This window comes from Monodon monoceros, unplaced genomic scaffold (genome assembly GCF_005190385.1).
Source record: "Monodon monoceros isolate NGI ecotype Baffin Bay Population unplaced genomic scaffold, NGI_Narwhal_1 Super_Scaffold_5, whole genome shotgun sequence".
NCBI lineage: Eukaryota > Metazoa > Chordata > Mammalia > Artiodactyla > Monodontidae > Monodon > Monodon monoceros.
The window spans coordinates 43,584,541-43,605,155 of record NW_021703782.1 but is presented as its reverse complement, the minus strand read 5'-3'; the positions used below and the strand labels follow the sequence as shown (position 1 = coordinate 43,605,155).

Below are 20,615 nucleotides of genomic sequence, written 5' to 3'. Positions count from 1 at the left end.
AAAATAAAACAGCAGTGCTTGAGTCACAGACCTGGGGAGCTCTCATCCACGGTATATTGATTCTGTTCTGATATTGCCTCTTATCTAAACTTATGCCTTTGGTTATATCTATAAAAGAAAGATGAAAATATGTGCAGGCAAGCTGCAGTTTAGAAAGCACCATAGAAAAGCACATGTGTTTATAGCCACATCCATCCCAAGTGGAAAATGCTTAGTATAGGAGAACATCCTGCAGAGATAATGGCTGGAGAGTGGGGGAATGCAGTCAGTGCCACCTGACTATTCAGATGGTCAACAAGTAACCTGGGCAGAAACAGGCATGAGTATCTGGAGAATTTGGGTTAGCTGGTCTAGAAGCCAGTCTGTATCATTCACACATGGGTGCCTGTACATGTGTGTGTGTGTCGGAGGGTAGGGGGGTGGTTCACGCATGTGCCTTTGTTCTTGTGTGTGTATTGAAAGCTATTCGGCTACAGCAGCAAAAAGCCTACTGTCTACAAGGAAATAGTGTATACAAAGCACTTAGAATATTAAGAGTTTTATTTCTCTTTCTTTTTATTTCTCTTTCTTCTCTGATTGCCACAGCTAGGACTTTCAAAACTATGTTGAATAAAAGTGGCGAGAGTGGACATCCTTGTTTTGCTCCTGATCTTACAGGAAATGCTTTCAGCTTTTACCATTGAGTATGATGTTGGCTGTAGGTTTGTCATATATGGCCTTTATTATGTTGAGGTAGATTCCCTCTATGCCCACTTTCTGGAGAGTTCTTATCATAAATGGGTGCTGAATTTTGTCAAAAGATTTTCCTGCATCTATTGAGATGATCACATGGTTTTTATTCTTCAATTTGTTGATGTGGGGTATCACACTTATTGATTTGAGAATATTGAAGAATCCTTGCATCCCTGGGATAAATCCCACTTGATCATGGTGTATGATCCTTTTAATGTATTATTGGATTCGGACTGCTAGTATTTTGTTGAGGGGTTTTGCATCTATGTTAATCAGTGATATTGCCCTGTAATTTTCTTTTTTTTGTGGTATCTTTGTCTGGTTTTGGTATCAGGATGATGGTGGCCTCATAGAATGAGTTTGGGAGTTTTCCTTCCTCTGCAAATTTTTGGAACAGTTTCAGAAGGGTAGGTGTTAGTTCTCCTCTAAATGTTTGATAGAATTTGCCTGTGAAGCCATCAGGTCCGGTACTTCTGTTTGCGGGGAGTTTTAAAATCACAGGTTCAATTTCAGTGCTTGTGATTGGTCTGTTCATAGTTTTTATTTCTTCCTGGTTCAGTCTTGGGAGACTGTACCTTTCTAAAAATTTGTCAGTTTCTTCCAGGTTGTCCATTTTATTGGTATACAGTTGCTTGTAGTATTCTCTTATGATCCTTTGTATCTCTGTGGTGTCAGTTGTAACTTCTCCTTTTTCATTTCTAATTTTATTGATTTTAGTCCTCTCCCTTTTTTTCTTGATGAGTCTGGTTAAAGGTTTATCAATTTTGTTTATTTTTTCAAAGAACCAGCTTTTCATTTCATTGATCTGTGTTATTGTTTTCTTTGTCTCTATTTCATTTATTTCTGTTCTGATCTTTATGATTTCTTTCCTTCTACTAACTTTAGGTATTGTTTGTTCTTCTTTCTCTAGTTGCTTTAGGTGTAAGTTGAGGTTGTTATTTGAGATTCTTCTTATTTCCTGAAGTAAGCCTGTATTGCTATAAACTTCCTTCTTAGAATGCTTTTGCTGCATCCCATAGGTTTTGGATCATTGTGCTTCCATTTTCATTCATCTCTAGGTCTTTATGATTTCCTCTTCAATTTCTTCAGTGATCCATTGGTTGTTTAGTAGCATATTGTTTAGCCTCCATGTGTTTGTGTTTTTTATAGTTTTTTTTCTTGTAGTTAATTTCTAACCTCATAGTGTTGTGATCAGAAAAGATGCTTGATATGATTTCAATTTTCTTAAATTTACTGAGGCTCACCTTGTGGCCCAGCATGTGGCGAGTGTTCCATGTGCACTTGAGAAGAATGTGTATTCTGCTGCTTTTGGATGGAGTACTCTATAAATATCAATTAAGTCCATCTGGTCTAATGTGTCATTTAAGGCCTATGTTTCCTTTTGATTTTCTGTCTGGATGATTTGTCAATTGATGAAAGTGGGGTGTTACAGTCCCCCACTATTATTGTGCTACTGCCGATTTCTCCCTTTATAGATGTTAGTACTTGCCTTATATATTGAGGTGTTCCTATGCTGGATGCATATATATTTACAATTGTTATATCGTCTTCTTGGATTGATCCCTTGATCATTATGTAGTGTCCTTCTTTGTCTCTTACAGCAGTCTTTATTTTAAAGTCTATTTCATCTGAAATGAGCATTGCTACTCCACCTTTCCTTTGATTTCCATTTGCATGGAATGCCTTCTTCCACCTCCTCAATTTCAGTCTGTATGTATCTCTAGGTCTGAGGTGGGTCTCTTGTAGACAGCATATATACAGGTTTTCTTTGTGTATCCACTCAGCCAGTCTATGTCTTTTGGTTGGAGCATTTAATCCATCTACATTTAAGGTAATTATTGATACATATGTTCCTATTACCATTTTCTAATTGTTTTGGTCTCATAGGTCTTTTTCTTCTCTTGTGTTTCCTGCCTTGAGAAGTTCCTTTACTATTTGTTGCAAAGCTGGTCTGGTGGTACTGAATTCTCTTAGCTTTTGCTTGTCTGTAAAGCTTTTGATTTCTCCATCAAATCTGAATGAGAGCCTTGCTGGGTAGAGTATTCTTGGTTGTACGTTCTTCCCTTTCATCACTTTAAATATATGGTGCCACTCCTTTCTGGTTTACAGAGTTTCTGCTGAGAAATTAACTGATAACCTTATGGGAGTTCCCTTGTATGTTATTTGTTGTTCTTCCCTTGTTGCTTTCAGTATTTTTTGTCTTTAATTTTTATCAGTTTGATTACTGTGTGTCTTGGCATGTTCTTCCTTGGGTTTATCATGCCTGGGAATCTCTGCACTTCCTGGACTTGGTTGACTGTTTCCTTTCCCATGTTAGGGAGGAGTTCAGCTATTATCTCTTCAAATATTTTCTCAGGTCCTTTCTCTCTTCTCCTTCTGGGACTCCTACAATGAGAATGTTGTTGCATTTAATGTTGTCCTAGAGGTCTCTTAGGCTGTCTTCATTTCTTTTCATTCTGTTTTCTTTATTCTGTTCCATGACAGTGATTTCCACCATTCTGTCTTCCAGGTCATTTACCCGTTCTTCTGCCTCAGTTATTCTGCTATTGATTCCTTCTAGTGTATTTTTCATTTCAGTTCATCTCTGTTCTTTAGTTCTTCTAGGTCTCTGTTAAACATTTCCTGCCTCTTCTCAATCACTGCCTCCATTCTTTTTCCAAAATGCTGGATTATCTTCACTATCATTATTCTGAATTCCTTTTCTGGATAGTTGCCTATCTCCACTTCATTTAGTTGTTTTTCTGGGGTTTTACCTTGTTCCTTCATCTGGGACATAATCCTTTGCCTTTTCATTTTTTCTAACTTTCTGTGATTGTTGTTTTTGTTCTGCAGGTTGCAGGATTGTAGTTCTTCTTGCTTCTGCTGTCTGCCCTCTGGTGGCTGAGACTATCCAAGAGGCTTGTGCAAGCTTCCTTATGGGAGGGACCGGTGGTGGGTATAGCTGGGTCTTGCTCTGGTGGGCAGGGCTATGCTCAGTAAAACTTTAATCCACTTGTCTGCTGATGGGTGGGGCTGTTTTCCCTCCCTGTTAGTTCTTTGGCCTGAGGTGACCCATCGCTGGAGCCTACAGGCTATATGGTGGGGCTAGTGGCGGCCTCTGGGAGGGCTCATGCCAATGGGTACTTCCCAGAACTGCTGCTGCCAGTGTCCTTGTCCCTGCAATGAGCCACAGCCGCCTGCTGCCTCTGCAGGAGACCCTCCAACACTAGCAGGTAGGTTTGATTCAGTCTCCTATGGGGTCACTGCTCCTTTCCCTTGGTCCTGGTGCACACAAGACTTTGTGTGTGCCCTCCAAGAGTGGAGTCTCTGTTTCCCCAAGTCCTGTGGAAGTTCTGCAGTCAAATCTCACTGACCTTCAAAGTCAGATTCCCTGGGGACTCCTAGTCCCCTTGCCAGACTCCCAAGCTGGGAATCCTGATGAGGGGCTCAGAACCTTCACTCCAGTGGGAGAACTTCTGTGGTATAATTGTTCTCCAATTTGTGGGTCACCCACCCAGCGGGTATGGGATTTGATTTTATAGTGATTGTGCCCCTCCTACTGTCTCATTGCAGCTTCTCCTTTGTCTTTGGATGTGGGGTATCTTCCTGTTGATGGTTGTTCAGCCGTTAGCTGTGATTTTGGTGCTCTTACAAGAGAAGGTGAGCGCACATCCTTCTACTCCGCCATCTTGAACCAATCTCCTTTGCTTGTTTTCTTTTTAAGGGGAAAATTTCATTAAAATTCTACCTTAAAGCTGTTTTCCTGGAATGTATCTAAATTGGGGATTTCAATTTGAACCAGTAGAGGGCAGAATAACATTAGTCATAGAAGGCACTTGCTTACCGTGTCAACAGTAAGCAAATAAATTAAGTCCAGGTATTCATATGTCTTAGTGCATTTGGTTAGTTAACATAACACCATGTTATGTTCATCCTTAATGAACACAAGACTTATTTTTTTTAACAGCACTCAGCCATTCAAATATACTTCTTAGCAAAGAGAAACCAGAGGACAAAGATATGTTATTAAAATCAGAATGGAAAAAATTCCAGAACTTCCCTTAAATTATATTGGATGCCTGATATGGTCAGATTACGTAGTATATAACAACACAGGCTGACATAGCCATTTTAAAGCTTACCTATTCCTCTTCATTTTTACAATATTTACTTATTCTAGATTTTTGTAAACATATTTAATTTTTTAATACAATGGCACTTGGAAGATTTTTGTACAATGTTTTTCTAAGTTGGTTACCATAATTGATAAGGCAACCAGTAACATGGATTTTTGATCCAACTCCTGGGAACAATTCAAAATAATCTATTCATCAGTATTTAACATGAGAAAAATAAACTTTCATCTCAAATATTTTGATGTGATATTTGTAAGAAAAAGAAATTATATGCATCATCTTTAAAAATTCCAAACTGATGAGAAATAAACAGAAACATGAGAATAATATCAAGCAGCTTTCTTTATAAACAGGAGAAATGATAAACTGGAATACAGGCATACCTCAGAGATCTTGCAGGTTCAGTTTCAGACCACTGCAATAAAGCCAATATTGCAATAAAGTGAGTCACACAAATTTTTTGCTTTCCCAGTGCATCTAAGTTATGTTTATATTATACTGTAGTCTATTAAGTGTGCAATAACATTTTATGTCTAAAAAAATGATGCACATACCTAAATTAAAAAATACTTTATTGCTAAAAATGCTAACCATCATCTGAGCCTTCAGTGAGTCATAATTTGTGCAATAGTAACATCAAAGATCACTGATCATGAATCACCATAATATAATAATAATGAAAAAGTTTGAAATATTGTGAGAATTACCAAAATGTGACACAGAGACACAGTTTGAAAAATGGTGCTGATAGACTTGCTCAATGCTGGGTTGTCACAAATCTTCCATTTGTAAAAAACGCAGTATCTACAAAGCACAATAAAGAAGATACGCCTGTATTCTTCCTAAAAATTAGGTAAAAGACAACAATGCCTACCTCCCTTCTAGTATTTAATATTGTGGTGGAATAATAACGATAAATATGAAGCAAACAAAAGGAAGCAAAATTATTATAGTAAGTAGAAAATACAGTTCCTTAAGGTAAAAGTAAGACTACCTTTGAGCCCTATTAATGAACACTCCACCATAAGTCTAACCACTCTGAGTCCTCTATCACCATGGATTGGTTTTGCCAATTTCTGAACTTCTTATAAATGAAAATACACTTCAGATACTTTATTTATATCTAGCTTTTTCACTCAATGCTATGTCTGTGAAATCATCCATATTGGTTTTGTGTATCAATAATTCATTGTTTTCATTGTTATGTACTATGTTTTTTGAATAGATCAAAATATATGTGTCACTTTAGTATTAATGTACTTTTGCTTTCTTTGGCATGTGTAGGGGCTACTATGATTACGGCTTCTGTGAGCATACTTGGACATTTATTTTGGTGGATCTAAGCAATAATTTCTATTGGATATATGCCCAGTAGTGGAGTGGCTTTGTCACAGGGTACATACATGCTTATCTTTATAGAATCTACCAAACACTTTTCAAAAGTTTTAATAATTTATACTCCCGTCAAGAACTGTAATGTCAGTATTTTAAATTTTTTAATTTAATATTTTTCGTTTTAGCTGTTCTGGTGTGTGTGTTGTGGTATGAGATTCTGGCTTTAATTTACCTCCCATGAGCAGTCACGATGTTGATCACTCTTTTTCAAGTTTATCGATGGTTTGGATATCTTCTTCTGTGAAGTACAGTTTATATCTTCCTCTGTGAAGTGCAGTTTCACAAAGTGTGAAGATACTTTCTCATTTTCTTGTTGATACTGAAACACGTATTTTAAAAATTTGCAAGAAAGCTACAGATGTAAATAAGCTAGAGATGCAAGTAAGTTCATAATCTTCTGAGTTTTTTTAAATCTGGTTACTCTGGCAACATCACAATGGTCTTTTGGATTGCTACAGGATCCTTCTGAGTTTGTAGAGTTTTGTTGTAGGTTCATACTTCCTGCAGGTAAGAGATCTTGGCTAATTCTTTACCAGAAGTCCTTTTCTCAATGTCTTTCTTCCCTAACTTGCATCCCAGAAGTTCTTCCTTCACGTTAATTTCATCCAAGAGCATCCCTTCTGATTGGAATAGATACATGTAGAGAAATTTCTTCTGGAACTTATTCAACAATTGCTGGAAGTGCTAAAGGTAAGTTTGAAGCAAGATATTGAGTTAGAGACATCCTTTTTAGTGAAAATATTTGCTCTAAAGAGAAAATAAGTTAATACCAAGAGGTGCAGAAGCATAGTTCCAAGATCTAGAATAGTGCTGGAGGAAACAATCAGGATATACTTTATTCCTCCATAAACTACTATGAAAAACCATATAGTAAAGAAAAAAATCAGCATTCAGGAGTCAGTTACTTACTCTTATTTAAAGCTATATCAATGGTTTTATTCATTAAATGAGAAACATATTAAAATTTTCTTATTTATATATTATCAGGAAAACATTTTTATCCAAATTCTGTCTGTTCCATCTTCACCTTTTAACAGAGTCCAGTGAAGTGGTTCCTCCATACTGTCCCTGGTGATACAAAGTCAGGAGTCATCTTCCAGTACCAACTTTGGGATACTGAGCTAAGATAAGCCCCCTTCTTTTCAGAAAAACAGAAATACTGGACACAATTTAAAAGAGTCAATTTTAAACACATAGCTAAGAGAAAAAAAAAAAAGAAGGGAAAGATACCTAGGTTCCAAAAGTTAAAATGGAGTTTAAAGGTCTCATTTCTACCCTCCATTCCATCAAATCCCACTCTCTAGGAATAATGAGACATCAGTTTTCCCCAGTGTAATCATTCTTATTCCTTAATTAGCTTTTTCATTCAACATCATTCAATATGTTATGAACAAGCTTGGATTTAGGTGACTGTTCTTTACCTAAATGAATTTAATTGCTGTGTAGTTAGTATTCCATAATATGAGGGGATCAATGTTTACTTAACCAATCCTCTATAATAGCACATTAATTTGACTACAATTCCCTTTTATATAAATAGGGCTGCTGTAAATAAATTCGTATTCATATTTGGGCAGGGGTATGGACAGAATATTTCTGTAATATAAGTACCTAGAACTGCATTTGGTGAGTCCAGTGGTTCAAAAATTTTGGTAATTTTTACCAAATTAATTACTGATTTTTAAAAAATTTTATGTTTCTACTGTGTATAGGTGTGGGCTCTTACCACAACCATCACCAAGCTATCTTGTTCTTTATCATATTTTTCATTTATATGAAAAATCCATGATCACTAGGAAGGCTGATTATTTGGCACATGTATATTATCTACTTGTAGCTATTACTGCTTTTGAAAATTACCTCAATATTTCTTGCTCATGTTGCTATTGGGTTAAACTTTTTTGAGCTCTTTTTATATTGAAAATATTATTACTCTATTGCATGTTTTAAGATTTTTTTCACGTCTTTAAATTTTCTTGATAGTTCTGTATTGGAGAGACTTTTGTTTTTAATTCATGTATTAAAATGCGTTGCTCATTTCCTTTTAGCCTTGTGTTTCACATCACTCAGGAAGAGCTTTCCTATCTGAAAATTTAAAAACTTTTTATATACACATTTCTTTTAGTATTTAATAGGTTTGTTTTTGTTTCATATATTTATAACCATAACCATTCAGTGATTTATTATACTAACTTAACAGCTGGATGACCTGAGACACAGAGATGCAGAGTAACATGCTCATGGCCATAAAGCAGTGTATGGCAAAGCTGGTATTGAAACCCAGGTGATCTGCCTTCAGAGCCAACCCTCTTATTGCCTCTTATTCTGTATACGTCAAATTTCATTTTGCGTACCGTGGGAGATTTGGAATCTAATTTTTTCCCCAGATATCCTATTTTCCCAACAATATTTATTGCATCAGTCAAGCTTTCCCCATTTAGTTTAAAAACAACCATTATTCAACTATCACTTCTCATATATACATGAGTATGCAAGGAATCTTAAAGCAGTTTTGTTTATTTTTGTGCCAGTACCAACTTTAAAAATTCCAATTAAAAACATTTTCTTTCTCTTTAAAGTTACATACGTCTCAACAAAAAAATATGTTTTTTGCAAAGTCATATGAAAATGCAATTCAGATCGTTTTGGGACTCAAAACCCAGAACAAAACTTAAAATCCATCTTTTCCAGGCTCTTCCATCTGGATTCTGCTCACCGCATTCTGTACCCCATTTCTCCAGCCCCTGCACTGCAGAACCCTTAAGATATTTTCCCTTTTCCTCTCTTTCTAAATCCCTGGAGACCCTCTCTTCAAATCTTCTCTGACTACATGGAAATTTGCCCATTTTTTGATTCCTGCCACTGCTTTTCTGGATCCATTCTTCTATCTGTCTCCCAATTGTTTTCTTCCTTTATATTATGAAAATTGCTCTATATTTTTTCTGGGACAATTTCTGCATCCCTTTCTATACTTTATAAATACACATAACGCAGCAGAGCAAAAGACCAAAAACCAAGCAAGGAGATGTACAATCTTTCTTAGAGGGTACCTGAGCGAGAGAGGTTGTAAATACTCATTCGTTTTTTACTTTGCTCTTGTTAACATTTCAATGTATATGAATTTGTATATAGCTTATATCATACATTTAAATAAATAAATAAAATGAGGACTTGGAGCTGATGAGGGAGAAGGGCAAGGAGGTCTACAGATGATTCTCACTCACAGCTTCCATTGAATGGCACTGCTCAGGGTGCTTAAGGTAATTCTGGCAGTCATCGTGGAAGGTGGGATCCTGGTCCCCTTCTCTTCAGAGGACACGGCATGGACCCCAGTTTCTATGGCCTGATCTCTACTCTTGAGAACAGATCCCTGTTATCCTCAATAGCACTGCAACAGTAAGTTACCCTTCTTAACCCTGGGGTACCAAACCATATTGCTTGTGTGGGTACCAAAGAGAGTCAACATTCACCCCCATATGGAGAGACCCAGGGTCTCCTTTATTCTTTTATTTTCCTTATTTCCTTAATTTTTTAGCAAATTTTTTAATGGATAGGAAGCCCCTCCTGATTTCCACCCTGATATCCTCCCAGAGGCTATATTCACTTACTTTCATTTAGAGGCTTACTCCTTGGAAGGCCCTCTAACATTCCAATCTTGCCTCCTCACTGCTCAGGAGGAGCCCCTCCTTCCTCTCTCTCCTGCCCCTGATACATCTCCAGCTGTCCACCTGCTGATGAAGTCCAGTGAGGAATTTTTCCATCCAGGTCTTATCCCAAATAGCATGAGATCTGCTGTGCCTCAAGGCTGAACATCTGCTGGTGCTACTCACAGAGGACACAGTGGCCTGGTCTTTTGTCCATGGCTGACTATCCTCCATCAGCTCCTGAGGGAATCTGGTCCTTCCTATTCTCCAGGCATAAGAGAAGCAAGATTCTCTTTTGGTGCAGAAGCTGTGAGGTCTCCTTCTTGCGTAGATTATTATACCCCCGAGTCTGAGCCCAGCTCAGGGAGAGCTGAGGCTCAAGCAGAGCTAGTACTCTGGTAGGGGTATATCTATTTCTTCAAAAATACGTTACTAGGTATGGGTTTCACAGTTTACTCAACGTTTATTCAGGATATGATATCATCATCTGAATTGCCTAAATATATTTATATAATAAATGTATTATATTTTACATTTTTTCCTTATGTACTGAAGATGCCTAGCTTGAGCTTAACTAGTGTTGTCCTTGGATTCATACCAGTGTGGCTTGTGTCAGGGGTCTTAGAGTGGGCTCACAGGGTTCCATTTGCATGAGATGACAAGGGAGCTTCTAAGAAGAACACATCCTGAGAACCACAACCTGGTCCAATCACACTAATTCTGCTTGGGAGTAGAAAGTCAGCTTTGACAAAGCCATGGGGTTTGACACTAGGATCTCCGGTGGCCCAACCCTTATAACCACACCCCTGAATGCTGTGAAAGAGAAGGACAGTTAGTGTTTTTGTTTTCATTTGAATTTTTGTTTATTTTTAATATGTCAGGCATTAGTTGCACAAGACAACACATGATAATCTGAGAGAAATGCTTTGGGGAAGAAATCTTTCCTCTGGAATCTTACACTCTACCCCACGTGTATATAATGCCACATGTGGTTTTTGATGTTCAAGGCCTCAGATATGACCCCAAGTGCTCCAGGGAACTTCGTGCCTAGAACTTACAGCATGAACCTACTGATGGAAATTCTAACATCCTTTTTCCCCGGGACCCTTGATCTGGTATCTTCTGAGACAATTTCCCTGTAGAATGCTACAACTGAATCCCTGATATGTCCAAACTCATCTCTTTGCCCTTCTAATTTCAATCCATGGTAGAAATCCACTTAGCTAGAGGCATTTGGGGGACATTTCTGTTACTTTATTTATTTCAGCTCCTGAACACTATCCCACCGAGAGTGTGTCCTCTTTCCCCTACCCCTCTACTAGACAAAAGTGGGGACTTCAAGGTAATTTTCCTGTAATAGCACAATTTGCTCTGGAAATATGCTTATTTCCTTCCCAGTTCCATCCAGCCTTTTTCTCCTCCACTTGTCCCTCCCTCCCAAGGAGTGATAATAGATTAGGAGATGTTACTTTAAAAATGTCTGTTATACTGAATAATACACCAGCTAGCTTAATGCTCTCAAACTAACTCTATTTTGATCAGATTGATAACAACCTTGTTCATCTGACATGAACCCAAATGAATCTCTGTTATTTAGAATAATTAAATTTCCCCCAGGGATCTATGCCTTATTTAGTACAAGGCTTATACTGAAACTTAACTTGGAATAAATTTCACTAAAACAATGTGCACTTAGCTCTCTTACACAGAAAAAGTTACATGATTTATGGGTCAAGGGAACCTGCCTTTTGTTCTATTCAAACTTGCTCCACTGTTGCTAAGAGGTACACATCTCCACATTCAGTGAAGAAAAATTGAGCCATTTACACCATTTCCATGTATTGTCTTCATAATTTTTCCAACATATTAAGCTTTCTATAAACTGAACAAAAATTTTAAGTTGGTACCAGTGGTTTCTATACTACTTGGCAGTTGAAAGCACAACTAACCATCACCAGGCTGACAGGGATCAAAGGCCCAGGAAGGGTGAATTCAGAAAAGGATTGTCTAAGAAGACCAGAACAATCAGAAGAGAGGCTCCGGCCCTACATATCATGACATTATTTTATTATGCCCTTAATATACAAGGTTAAAAACCACTCTTTCATCAGAGAAAGATAGATACTTCACTTTTTACTCCAAGAAATAGCTTATCCAAATATCCCATTCAGGAAAAGTAGAGAAACTGAAAAACAACAAAAAAAAAACTTTACCCCTTGGCAGACACAGGTAAACAAGACCTTCTCATCTCTAGACAGAGTCTCCTCACATATACAACTGTCCGTGACAATATGGTACTGACATATCCCTTCTTTTTTTTAATACATTTAAAATTTCTTCATTCATTCAATATTTAGATTGTCCCTGTTATGTGCTCAGGTAAAGAAGTCATTTGCCTACCGTGAAGTAGTTCACACTTTAGCTGAAAGAAAGAGAAGTAATTGATTATAGTACAATGTAGTTTGTGACATGGTAAGAGTTGTGATCTGCAGGGGCACAAATAGATTCAGAGAAATCTGACTGTAAGGGCTTTCAGTGAAGGGAAAATTTTTAAATGAGTCATAAATAGCAAGAATGAGCTATTAACACATATTAGAAAAAGGATATGTACCAGGCCAAAGAAACAGAATGTGAGTTTGGGTTTTCTATGGCCCTAAAGGGAAGTTCTATATGCTATGCATTGGAGTTCAGGTGCTGAGAAAGCAGACTTTGAGACAAAAATTACCATACAAGGAGTTTACTAGGGAGTACTATGGGATCAACACTTAAGGGAAGAGAAGCCAGGAGGATTGAGACAGAGAATGTTGAGTTGCAGTGCAGTCACAAAGTGGCCTTGGCCAATTACAGTGAGGAGCTCCGAAGCTGGGATGACCCTTCTGAGGTGGAGTGAGGGGTATGAGTCTTTATACCTCTACATCGACCAGTCATTGAATACAGGCAGACCCCAGGAAAGGGGAGAAAACTTGGGCTAAATGCCAAAAGTAATTCCAGGAATGAACCCCAAATCTCTTTATTTACCAAACATCTATACGTCTCAATAGAGATTATTGAATCACCTGTCATCTTTCACCCGGGAATCCTCTATCTTTCAGAAGTGTGGTTTCCTTTGTGTCCACAACATATTCTTTTTCCAATCAATCATATAGTTGTAGTTTTTTTTTGTTTGTTTGTTTGTTTTTGCGGTACTCGGGCCTCTCACTGTTGTGGCCTCTCCTGCTGCGGAGCCCAGGCTCTGAACATGCAGGCTCACCGGCCATGGCTCACGGGCCCAGCCGCTCCGTGGCACGTGGGATCCCCCCGGACCGGGGCACGAACCCGCGTCCCCTGCATCGGCAGGCGGACTCTCAACCACTGCGCCACCAGGGAAGCCCCTGTAGTTGTAGTTTTGATTTCACTTAACCACAGGCATGAGAAACAGAAACTCTTACAGAAAGAAACTTGGTTTGGATCATTTTCCTTAAAAGGCAGTTATTGTTATGGGGTGTAACTGGGATATTACAGCTTCTTTAAGAGGGGAAAAAGCCATTTAATCTGCTGCTGTGAAAAGGCAGTGACAGAAAAAACTATCCTTACCAACTACCTCCTATCTATAGGATGCCCATTTCTCTCCAGGCACTGTGGGAAAATATGAGATCAGTAACCTCAAGGAGACCATGCCTTCATCTGTTAAAAAGTCTACCTTGGTTATCAAGAAATAGGGATGTGGTTAATACTGTGTAGTCACAAGACCAACAGCATCAACTTCATCTAAGAATTGTTAGAAATGCGGGATTTAGTCCCCACCACAGACCTATTAGATCAGAAACAGTGGGGGTGGAGTCATGTGATCTGTGCTTTAACAAGCCCTCCAGATGACTCTGATGTGCTGGAGGTGGGGCTTAATTTACTGCACATGATAAGCATACTAAGCCAAATGTCTACAAGAGGCCATGTTTTTTCTTTTGAAAAATATTTGTATTTATGTATTTATTTATATTCTGGCCACCACATGCGGCATGTGGGATCTTAGACCAGGGATTGAACCCATGCCCCCTGCAGTGGAAGTGTGGAGTCCTTACCACTGGACAGACAGGGAATTCCCTATTTGTTCTTTTTTTAAATTTCAAAAATAAAATTATTTTATTTTTCCTGGTTCCAAAATGAATCCATATTCATAACAGGAGTATTTAATCTGAATAGTATAAGAGAATGGAAATTCTATCACCCAGATGGCACAACTGTGAACATTTCAATGCATTTCTTTTCAGACATTTTTCATGCATATTTTATTTGGAAAAAATACGATACTGTACTTGTTATTTAGTAACTCGTTTTTTTGATTTAGTAATCTATTTAGCTCAGGACATGTAGATGTAACAATGATAATTCAGATGACTCAGCGTGCGAGTACAAATGAACTTGCCTTGACTCTGAGCTCACCCATGCATTGCTAGCATGGCGTCTAGTCTTTTAAAGTATTTCTCTTCCTCAATATCTCCAAGCTTAGAACTCTGGTTTAAAGTTTTAAAGGGGTACGTATATTTAAAAGCAAGCAATTTTTAGTCTGTATTATGCAGTTAAAACAGTTATACAAGCAGCATGTCAACTTAAGCTAAATGTTTGGGGAAACATTAGCATGTAAAGTATTGGTTCTAGCTTCTAAATATGATTATCATCTGCTGTAAGTTTCCACTTGGCAGCTTCTCCATTCTGTTTACCTTAGTTCTGAAGAAAAAAATGTCCGGGGGAGAAAATATCCTTTCTGTAATTCAAGACTGTGAGAGTACGTGAACTTGAATAAGGAAAGCCAGGAGCGAATTATTATCATGACTGTCATCATTATATTTCCCAGTGATATTGCACAATGCTGTTCAGGTTTGTGGTGACTAGAATACAACGCAGGCTTTCAAGGCGCGCAGACTTGGGAGGAAATTTTGCTCTGGCATTTGCTAGCTCTGTGGCTTGCTGCGTTACTTTGAGCAAGTTACGTACTTGACTTTTAAAGTCTTGTTCTCCTCACCTGAGGAAAGAATAACAGAAATTACCTTGCGAGATTAACTAGAAAACTGAATAACATGCTAAATGATGGATTTGGTTCTGAAAGGTTCCTGGTTTAAAGAAAACAACAAAAATTGAAGACATGAGAAGCAAATAACCTGTAAACACAGCTGAGTGTGATAAATACTTCTCCTTTCTCCACTTCCCTACCTCTGCATGAACGTGAAGGTAAGCAGGTCAACCCGTGGGCTGAAAATGTGAAGCCAACAAAGACTTCCTCCTGACTGCCCAGCCTCTGCTTCCTCACCCTCTTCCACTACTGCAGCTGACCCTGCCTCAGTCTCAGGATCCTATTCGGTTCCTCCTCGTTCCTTTCAATCCAAATCTGGAAGCACCGGCCAATAGTTAATATACTTACATTAATTAAACTGAAATGGAATATGTTCCTCAGCAAGCTTTTACAGCCAGTGATAACTTTTAACTAGAATTATACAATGAATCTGAAGCAGAACATGACATAAAGTAGTAGAATGAGCACCAGATTTTGGGGCCACAGCTATGCTTCTCACGTTGGGCAAAAGTTGCTGTGACTGTGGGAAAGTTAACAAGCCTCAGTGACCTTCAGTTTCTCTGGCCTCACATTTGTTCCATGACGATTTTGGGGAGCTCCTGGGTGGAAGAGCTGGAATCCCTTCATCACCAGCATCTCCTCTTGTTTGGCATGAGCACCCTTCTATCCAGCTCTCCTCCCGTCTAGCCCTCCTCCGGGCCACCCCAAGGGCAGGCTGGCTCAGTCCTGTTTCTTCTAACCTTCACCAAACACTTCCTTTCACCGACAAGACTCCTCCATGTATATTTCTGATTACTGCGACTTGTTAGATATATTTTATTTATTTTAATTTGTAACATTCAAATGGCTAAAAATTAAAATACAAAAATATGCTGTAAATCCTCTTCCACCCTGTTCTCCTCCCTTAGTTTCTCTCCCTACCCCACTCCACCAAATACAGGTTATCATCACTGTAATTTATTCCTTGTATATTCTTTATTTAGTCATACCTAAGTAAGGTCAAATATAAAATGTGTTTTACATTTTAATCTCAAATGTAGTATTTTATATATACAGTCTGCATCTTGCTTTTTTTTTTTCCAGTATAGGAAGAGCACCCAATTCTTTCCTCCAGCTGAATAGTTTTCCTTTGTGTGAATATGACTTAACTATCTCTAATTGGAAGGATGTGGGTGATTTTCTGTCTTTTGATATTATATATAACATTGCAATGAATAATACTGTATGTAAGTCATTTCACATGGATGCAAGTATTTTTATAGGACACATTTCAGACCTGCACTTGATGGATAAAAGACTATATGCATCTGTAATTTTAATAGATTTCACCAAGTTGCCTCCACAGTGATTGTGTCAATTTCCAGGACTCTGGCAAATTATAAGAGCATCCCTCCCCAAAGTCTCCATAAGAGTGTTTTTAAAACCGAACTCGGCAGTTTCATCTATCTGATAGGTTATAAACGGCACGTTAGTCACTTTTAATTTCTATCTTTTATTATTGTGCATGAGGTTGAACCTCTTTTCATGCATTTATGTTTTCCTCTGCAAACTGCTTGCTCATGTCCTTTGGCTTTACTTCTATTGTGTCACCTGTAACAAATATTCAGTGTGTGATGATATTTTCAGATCTTGCAATACAAATTATTCCTAGTATTTCTCATTGCTCCTACCAATTTCTGGCAAATAAAGAAATCACTGGGATGGATATTCTATGATAAGGAAAGTATTATAGTGGAGACATATATCATTATATCTACTTGGCCAACTTTTATGAAGATATACCCATTTGAAGAACAATTATGAAATATTAATGGCTCATTTCAACTCATAAAAATTTCAGATGGATAGAAAATACAAAGTGACATTACAAAATAAAAACACTTGTAGTCAATGTGCATCATCTTAAAGCATAGACCAATATATATATATATATAAACCAAATTAAACAATATATATATTTATATACATAAATATAAAACAAAATTAAACAATATATATATATAAACACAAAACCAAAGCAATACTACCATTTTAAAACAAAAAGAAATAATAGTGTCTGGAGAAATCTTACCACCCCTCCACCTACCCTATGCTTTTAAAGCCTGCCGTTGGCTCTTCCTCCACATGGTTCAAGTTTCCATTCCTTGTTTGCTCAGCTTTCCTGTGAGTCGGAACACAAAGAACAGACATCGGTTGATTTCTACTTGGACAATGGTCCAGGCACAGGTGCTATAGTCCTGGTTTTCCAGGTAATCACGTATCCTTTGGAAATATATTTTAACCTGTAATCTAAGGTTCTCACTGCCCAAGGTGTCTCTTTTCTGCTCTGCTTGCCGTCTCATGAGCGCTTCTAGGTATTTCAGCTGTTGATGAAGTTCAATGAGGAGCTTCTCCATGTGGCTTCCCTCCCAACCATTCAGAGAAATAATTGCCCTGAAGAGGTTGAAGATCTGCTGAAGCATCTCATGAAGAATGGCCAGTGCTTGTCCTTTCTGGTACTGGTGAGGATTCATAGACTTCTGGGGAAGCAGGAAGTTTTTCCTGTGTGGTAGACACTGCTGAATTGAAGAGGTCTGCAATTTATTCAAGAGTTTTAAACTCTCTCTGTTCACTCTCTTTTGTTGGAAAAGAACCAGTTTCAGCTCTCGGGAGCAGACAGAGGAAGAAGCCAACAGCACCAGCACAATTTCAAAGAAAGGCTTGTTAGTCATGGTGAAGGTCAAATACTCCACTCACCTCTGTACAGACTTGATAAGGCTCCAACTCTAGTGGCTATATGTCTTTCGTGCATCTCAGATTATTCTGGAAGGGGATCTCTTTTGCAGTTTTGTTTCTAATGCTGTCATTTCTCAAAGTTTACATGTTAGGCTTTCTGGTTCCCTTTTCATACTGTTCATGGGACATTTCCTCCCCATTGTGTTGGCTGTTTGAGGAAGTAATCAGAAGAATTTGTTTTCTTTGTATGTGTTCCTTGAGACAATTACAGACCAGTCATCCAAAATGATCTTCTACTACTCTCATTATTTATTACACACAAAGTTTGACTCAACACAATACGCTTTCTAAATATTTAGTCATTTGGTCAAGCTTATTAAAGTTCTTTTATTGAGAGTAAATGTTTCTTCTTAAAGTAGTAGTGTTTCATGGAGTTATATGTATCAGAGGCTTAGAAGCATCTGTAAGGCACTCAGGGGCAAAAATTAAATAACAAAAATTTGAGTAAAATTAAAGGTCAAACTGGCTCCACCAAGCTGTAGAAAAGGAAAGGTTTTTAAAGGTAGAAAGGGGGCAGAAAAAAGAAAATTATTAGCAAAAAATGTATTGTCTCAGGCAAGGTTCCTTCCTAAGGGGAATGGAGGGGCCTATACGGCAGATTACCTCACTAGCGCTAACCAGGTAATTCTAGGTTGACTGGTTAAAGGTTACATTCCTGGGCTGTTGAAACGGCAATTAAATTAAATATTAAGTCTTGGTTTACTGACATGGGGCTTAGCACAAGTAACTCCATTTTGGGTCTGCTGTCTCCTTTTTAACACTACTAAATTTAAAACCTCAAGTAGAACTGTAAATTTGCACAAATCCTTGAGCAAATTAATCTTAAGATTATGTATCAGCAATCTTAAATTGTTTTGTGTCTTATCCAAGCGGTTTAACATCTAAGATTCTAGCCTATGGAAGTAATATAAAAGGGAAAATATTAGCAAAAGAAGGTCATTAAAAAATTATTGCAATTGCAGAATATTAGAGACAGCCTATAGGTCCAACAATAGGGGAATGGTTAAATAAATGTTGGTAAGTCCACATAATGAAATGCTATGTAACCATTATAAATGATAAAAATTATGCGTGAAAAGAGTTTGGGAGCAGTTGGTTAGTCTATATTCCCTAGGGTACCAATAACTATGGTAAATCAATGTGACTAGTTTACATCAGTAATGCTTCTTGAATTACAAATTCCCAGTTCCATATCTAAGTCCTCCAGAATAAACCCCCAATCAACCTTTCCGATCTTAGATAAGATTGCTCAAAATGTAGTATGAGGGAACCTGAATTCCAAATAAAGTTAATGATGCGCTATTCCCTTAATATAGCTAGACTTGTGTGTGTGTATTAATGATATTTTCTCTCTCTGAAACATCACTTGTTGCCTCCTTCACTCCCAGTACCTGTCTGTCCAAGGACTAAGGACAACTTCTCCTTTAGGGCCTAGATCTCTCCCCAAGGAGGTTTAATCTCTTCTCTGGATCCTCACAGCACTTTTCACCTTTTAAGCCACTTTTCCTGGTCTGCCTTATATATGGTTATTTATTTACCTGTCTTACAACCTTCCAACATTAAAACCTCTTAATAGAGTGGCATAAACACTCATCTTTTTTACTGTCTATACAACTATAATAGGAGCTTAACAAACCTGTGTTGACTTGGAGTGACAATGTGCTCTACCACAAAGTAATACAAGATGTTACATCTTATATTTGACCATTTCTCTGCAGGTAGTTGGGTGAGATCACAAGTGTCGAAAAGAGACTATAAACATGTGTGGTCTCATTATCTACCAGCTCAGCTATATGCTGGTGTCACTTAGTCAGTCTGGTATTAATAAGCTGAAATAAACTGAGTCAACATGCTCCATGGAGGAATCTTTTCCTGTACAAAAAGTTCAACTACATCGATCAAAAGATTTCTAACATTTTGGGTGCTGTGGAATTTGAACTTTCAGATCCAGGTCCATGAGAGTCAAATTACAGAAATCTCTTATCTGAGCTAACAAGGTAAATAGGCTTTAAACTGATGTCAGGGAGTGGGAGTTGGAAAGAAAAGAAAACTTCACACCAAATTGGACAGAGTATTAACTCTGTTCAAAGGTAGGTTATGTCATGTTAAACCTTGGGCCCATGACTACAAACTTAACATCTAAGCTATGCACAGCTTGTATTGGATATTGTTCTGTAAAGCATGTCCTCTTTGAAAAGTTTTTAAACTTTTCACAGGATCAAAAATTACCTAGTAATTCCACTAGACTTACTGGTTATTTGACATCTGTATATAGTGTTCCTTTGCTTGGGACCATGGTGTCCATCAGGATGACAAATACTTCTTTCATGTTTTCACATCTCCTAGGGCAACCAGTAACTTTATAAAGTGATTCAGTGAACTAAGGGCTCTGTTCTTTCCCACTGGCTGCTAGAGAAGCCAATTGCTTAAGAAAAGGCTAGGGAAAAAGAAGGAAATCTGTTATATATTATCATCGGAATTACGGAATTTGGATTTTGAAGTCACAAAGACCTGGAATGAAATATTCTCTATACCATCTGCTGGCTGTGTGACTTTGTGCAAGTTACTTAATTCCTTTCTCACTCAGTTTTTTCATCTCTAATTTATAAACATTTTTGAGGATCAGCAGATAATAAGATTATAAATAAAAATCTAGTATGGTGTCTAAACTATGATAAATAACTAATGCATATTATTTTACTTTCACTTAACAAATGACTTCATCAGCCACATTCTTCCTGGGGACTCATAGATAGTTATGGTAAAATATTTTTACAGATAGAACAGAAGATAGGAATTAAAAGTTCAACATTTTTATCTTCTTGTGGCTCTTTTGAAGATAAGCTGAGTTGCTCTGGGTAACTGGAAGGGTCTGATCTCACTATATCTGAATAATTTATATTGTGG

The 20,615-nt window shown here is 37.7% G+C and overlaps 1 protein-coding gene across 1 annotated transcript; it reads right to left on the bottom strand.

Moving 5' to 3' along the window:
- Window positions 1-17,062: 17,062 nt before the first annotated feature.
- On the bottom strand, window positions 17,063-17,644 carry IFNE (interferon epsilon). The gene has a single exon (XM_029204000.1). The coding sequence runs from the start codon at window positions 17,642-17,644 to the stop codon at window positions 17,063-17,065; it is 582 nt and encodes a 193-aa protein (XP_029059833.1).
- Between the last annotated feature and the right edge of the window lie 2,971 nt (window positions 17,645-20,615).

What these genes read in the sequence shown, in the direction of transcription:
- IFNE (XM_029204000.1), bottom strand. Translation starts at nt 17,644, where the DNA reads ATGACTAACAAGCCTTTCTTTGAAATTGTGCTGGTGCTGTTGGCTTCT.